The sequence below is a fragment of the Rhinichthys klamathensis genome, unplaced genomic scaffold (genome assembly GCF_029890125.1).
Source record: "Rhinichthys klamathensis goyatoka isolate OS25496 unplaced genomic scaffold, OSU_Roscu_1.1 h1tg000130l_1, whole genome shotgun sequence".
Taxonomy (NCBI): domain Eukaryota; kingdom Metazoa; phylum Chordata; class Actinopteri; order Cypriniformes; family Leuciscidae; genus Rhinichthys; species Rhinichthys klamathensis.
The window spans coordinates 305,001-310,000 of record NW_026606665.1 but is presented as its reverse complement, the minus strand read 5'-3'; the positions used below and the strand labels follow the sequence as shown (position 1 = coordinate 310,000).

Sequence of the window (5,000 nt, the reverse complement as noted above, 5' to 3'; positions counted from 1 at the left end):
TTTATATGCCTCATAAACTGTAGCCCGAGTCTCCTGAAGTCAACAATAGTTAGTTGGTATTGACTTCTTTAATGGTGATTTTAGTGCAGAGTCAAGTCATCTTTATTTACGAACACAGATCGTTTCAAAGCAGCGATGAACAGGAATATTACAGAATGATGCAAATTTCATCAAATATGAGGAAACGTTCAAATTCTGCTGTAAGACATCATTATTCAGCTCGATTCAGTTCAATGTTGATTCAGTTTAATGACTGTGTAAAATGAGTTCAATTCTAATATTAGCAGCTCAAGATGATAGTGTCATTATTCAGTTTTCACAATTCAGTTCATGTTTTGATAGTGTCAGTGCAGTTAAATCAGCCTGATATTGAGTTTGAGTTGGGATCGGCCTGTTCTCCTTTTAATAGATACTAAACTATATGATAAATGTGGCGATAATGGCGTGTTGTAAAATACACACTACGGCCGTAAAGCCTTTCAGACGCACTATCTGGCTATCTTTAGCTGGTAACACTAGATCTCATTAACTAACGATGAACAATACTTCAAAGCATTTATTAATCTTAATGTTCATTTTCTAAATGTACGAATACATTATTAAAATCAAAAGTTGTATCTGTTAAAGTCGCCTGTCATTTTATCACCAAAATGACATATTTAAAAAAAAATTCCTTGAAAAAAACATTCTTCATGCCTTAAAATATCTTGAATGTAACTCAACACCCTTGCCTCATTTAGTATTCGCGGTTCTATGAATATGCAAATGAGCCCCGCCTCCACTCACTCACTCAGCTCAGAGATCCACTGGTTGACGATCACACGTTGATCTGATTGGTTACAAGGTCGTTTGTGACGTCAGAAACACCAGCGATTTCAAACCGTGTGTTTGAGACTGTCTTTGGTTCACTGCAGTTTTAAGGAGGAAATACTCAGCAATGCTGTCGACTTATGAACTTACACATGGTGTGTCTTAAAGCAGATTAAAAACACCACATAGACAACATTAAAAACTGGATTTACACCACAGGGGGACTTGAACTAAAAATGAACAGTTGTATTTTTTATTAACTAACTAACTAACTAACTAACTAACTAACTAACAGATTAATAACTGAAACAAATGTACTGCTTATTGTTATTAATGCATGAACTAAAAGGGCCTTATTGTAAAGTCCTACAATTTCAAACAAAAGACTCAAATGTGTCGTTCTGACTCGTTTTCTGAGCCTCATCTGATGCAGAAACACTGAATACACACACTGTTCAGCTCTATATTAATGCAGTAAAGCTGCTACTTTTCCCCACATTCATCATGTTTTGTGCTCATAATTCTCACATGTAAGTAACATAACACAGTCCTGGCCAGTTTACATGTGTAAACGCACCGGTTCCAGACTCGCCCCTGTGTTTCAGACAAACCGGTTTCCTTGCTGAAGAGAGGGCAGAGAATATGCATGAAAGATTCATCAGGAACCAAATGCAGGAGATGTGTCATAAACGCATCGATCCTGATGACTGATTGCTCAGTTTATGATCCACGTTCCTCAAATCATCTCTGTAAATTCACAACAACTTATGCACAAGACACTTTCCATGATGTGTGTGTGTGTGTGTGTGTGGCTAGTTGTCACATGGATGGTGTCCTAAGGGCTTTCTCTCAGAAACTAAAGGTTTTGGGTCAATGTTATTGCACACATCCTTGTTTTCTCTAGCAGTGGTTTTGCATGTTGGTTTCTCCTTGTTGCACCATTTGTTTTAAATATTTGATATGTAAATTTTACATATTGGTGGAAGCTGTTATATTTTCTATGATGTGCGAATCTCTGAAAATGTTGTTAGTTTTTACAGTTTTTGATTGTTTTTTCTGTTAAAGCAACTAAATAGCTTATAAAACATTTGAAATATTATATTGTTGAAAATGTATTGGTTTTATGTCACATTACAAATATTTTCTCACATCAGTCAATGCACAGCAGGTTCCCAATCTGACTCACATATAGTGTGACAACATGCCCCGCCAAAGGTCAACTGGGTAATAATGATGTGTTAATTATTATTATTATTTTTTTTTTTTACAAAAGTGACTTTTCAAAATAAACCCCCTTTGAGGAATATTTACCCTGGCACGCTTGTATAGGCTACTGTACAACACACCACATATTGAACATTTTGTAAAATGATTTTTTTTTCATATCCATATGATCCCACGTGACGTGCATTTTTATAGCGCATTTGTTTATAACACAATTCACATCTCTTGATAACATGGAGAGTAAAAAGTAGGGCGTTTTCTAGTAGGGAGATTAGCAGATAAGTGTTTGTATAACTTCTCAGACTTTCACAAAAGCATTATACTAACTAAGTAAAGACACATAAAGCTGGCAATTGTATTTCTCATGTCTGAATAGCCTATATTACCAGATAAAATGCAGAAACAGGATACTTCCAGTTATACTTGGATAACAAGATAGGCTACTTGTAGTTCTTCTGGAGCAGAAACAGATACTTCCGTAAACACACACCTGACTTGGACACCTGGACGCGACAATTACTAACGTTTAACTAATGAATATGCAATGTCATGGCCCAATCACACCACCTAATTAATATGCATGACCGAATGCTTCCGCATTGAATTCCATTCGCTAACTAACTCGCTTACCTTCTGCATTCCAGCCAATCAGACATTCGGAATGTGCTGACGTAACGCTACCTAATTAATATTCATGAGACTGCACATCTTTTTGGTTTGTAACTGCGTATCTCTCATCTGAAAGCGCAGATCTTTCCTAAACGTCGATCAGAGAGTGTAATAACTCAACTGCCTCATCATGGACTTCGATCTGAAAGCAGGTAAAATGCTGCACAGCTTTTTTTAAAAACATTTTAACTTGAATTAAGAAGCACTGGTTGAATACAGGTAGCCTAATTTAACGATTTCAGAGTGAAACTAGTGTTTGTTTTGATCTACTCTTTCTCCTTTTCCCAGCTGTTGGAGATGACGAGGTGAAAAAGTCAGAGGGAAAACAAGTGGAGGGAATCTTTGGGTTAGGAAAGAAGGATAAAGACAAAAGCAAAGACAAGGTAAAAATTCATAAATCTAGTTTACGAAACGCCAGTATCCACAGAAATATGTGTTGTGATCGTAGTGTTGTTGTCATACTGAGGTAAATAAGACAGAAATCACATTTTTCCTCGTGTTGTACAGCACACAGGACAAGGGAAGTGTTTATATTAAACATCAGTTAGCCCTGGATAATAATTTTGCATATGGAAATAGTGTTATAGATATTACAAATTTAAACAATAGCCACAGCAACTTCCCTATTAAATATGAAATATGAGCAGTTACGACGTGCAGTCATAGATGTAAATGCTAGTTTATGAGAATGCCATTAGTTTTATTCAGTAATTTTACATTTTGTCTCAGAGTGATTCCAAGGGTAAGGACAAGCATAAAGGAGATCATAAAGACAAAGGAGAACATAAAGACAAACACAAGGACAAAGGAGAACATAAAGACAAACACAAGGACAAAGGAGAACATAAAGACAAAGACAAGAAGAAGAAGAAGGACAAGGACCACAAGAAGAAGGACGGCCACAAGTCCTCCTCCAGTGATTCGGTAATCTCTTTAACACACTTTGAATGCTGTATTAATAATGCACAGGTATTGGGAGTGACTTGTTTTCCATTTATCAGCAATAAATGAACTCAGTGGACAGACATAATGACCAAAGTCGCCCGGGTTGGGCTGGTAAAACAGGTTGATTGAGGTGTGGTCCACTTATACGACTGTAAACAGTAAAGATGCACTATCTAGGGCGGGTGCTTTTTAGGAGGGTCTCCTGGAAAGATTAGCTGTGATTTGTTCCCGTCCCACACAACATTCCTGCAGTTACGTCACCTATCGCACAGATATCACACATTCTGACACACACCCACATCGTCTCCAAAATAACCTTTATTCAGACTCACACACACACAGAGAGAGAGAGAGAGATGAGATCTGTGAGTAAACACACTGAAAAATATGCTTAACCTGTTCTGTTTGTATAGATTATTTGAATAAAACACGCTATATGTAAATGTGTATACGAGCAGCATGCTTTGCTGGTTTGATTACCGATAAACTAAGTATATTTATAGAGAAACATGTAATATGCAGTGGCTCCTAAAAGTATTTAGGACTTTTAATAATCTGAAGGTTGATGTTTGTCTCTTTTTTTTTTTTGTAGGACTAAAGCAAGACTGAAGATTCATCAGATACCTCCAGAAACATAATATAAAATTCTTTATAATAGGATTTTTCTATAAATGAAGAGCTGTAACTCCACTTTTCCACAAGGTGGCGCTACTTACATATTCAATGTTGCCTGTAATGAAACACTGGGATAAAACAGAGTTTTGTATTATTTTGTGTACAATTGTTTGCTGGTTTAATAAATTCTAGTGTCTGAAATTGTTTTCATCCGTTTTGTCTTATAGCTCTCAGTGTTTGTTGGTTATTATTGGTTTGATTTTTATGTGTGGATAATGTGACTTTATAATGCACAAAAAATACAAATATTCAGCACAAGTTAATTTGAGCACATTAATACACTACCAGTCAAAGGTTTTGGATCGATAAGATTTTTACTGTTTTTAAAAGAAGTCTCTTCTGCTCACCACGGCTGCATTTATTTGATTAAAACAAAATTATATTGTTAAAAAATATGACAATTTAAAATTTTAATATCTAGTAAAGTGTATTTTATTCCAGTGATCAAAGCTGAATTTTCAGCATCATTACTCCAGTCTTCAGTGTCACATGATCCTTCAGAAATCACTCTAATATGATGATTTGATGCTCAAGAAATATTTATGATTATTATCAGTGTTGAAAACAGTTATTTAAATTATTTTTTCAGGATTCTTTGATTAATAGAAAGTTCAAAAGAACAGAATTTATTTGAAATAGTCTTTTGTAACATTGTAAATGTTGTCACATTTAATCAA

General features: G+C 35.4%; 1 protein-coding gene across 1 annotated transcript; it reads left to right on the top strand.

The window, feature by feature from the left end:
• Nucleotides 1-2,720: 2,720 nt before the first annotated feature.
• LOC130089384 (uncharacterized) lies at nucleotides 2,721-4,469 on the top strand. The gene is made up of 4 exons (XM_056256678.1): nucleotides 2,721-2,855; nucleotides 2,992-3,086; nucleotides 3,433-3,627; nucleotides 4,241-4,469. Exons 1-4 carry the CDS (start codon nucleotides 2,834-2,836, stop codon nucleotides 4,244-4,246), a joined length of 318 nt encoding a protein of 105 aa, XP_056112653.1. The 5' UTR covers nucleotides 2,721-2,833; the 3' UTR covers nucleotides 4,247-4,469.
• The last annotated feature ends 531 nt before the right edge of the window (nucleotides 4,470-5,000 follow it).

What these genes read in the sequence shown, in the direction of transcription:
- LOC130089384 (XM_056256678.1), top strand. Translation starts at nt 2,834, where the DNA reads ATGGACTTCGATCTGAAAGCAG. An exon ending in GGACTTCGATCTGAAAGCAG is followed by an intron (nt 2,856 to 2,991) that starts GTAAAATGCTGC and finishes TCCTTTTCCCAG; the next exon opens with CTGTTGGAGATGACGAGGTG. An exon ending in AAGACAAAAGCAAAGACAAG is followed by an intron (nt 3,087 to 3,432) that starts GTAAAAATTCAT and finishes ATTTTGTCTCAG; the next exon opens with AGTGATTCCAAGGGTAAGGA.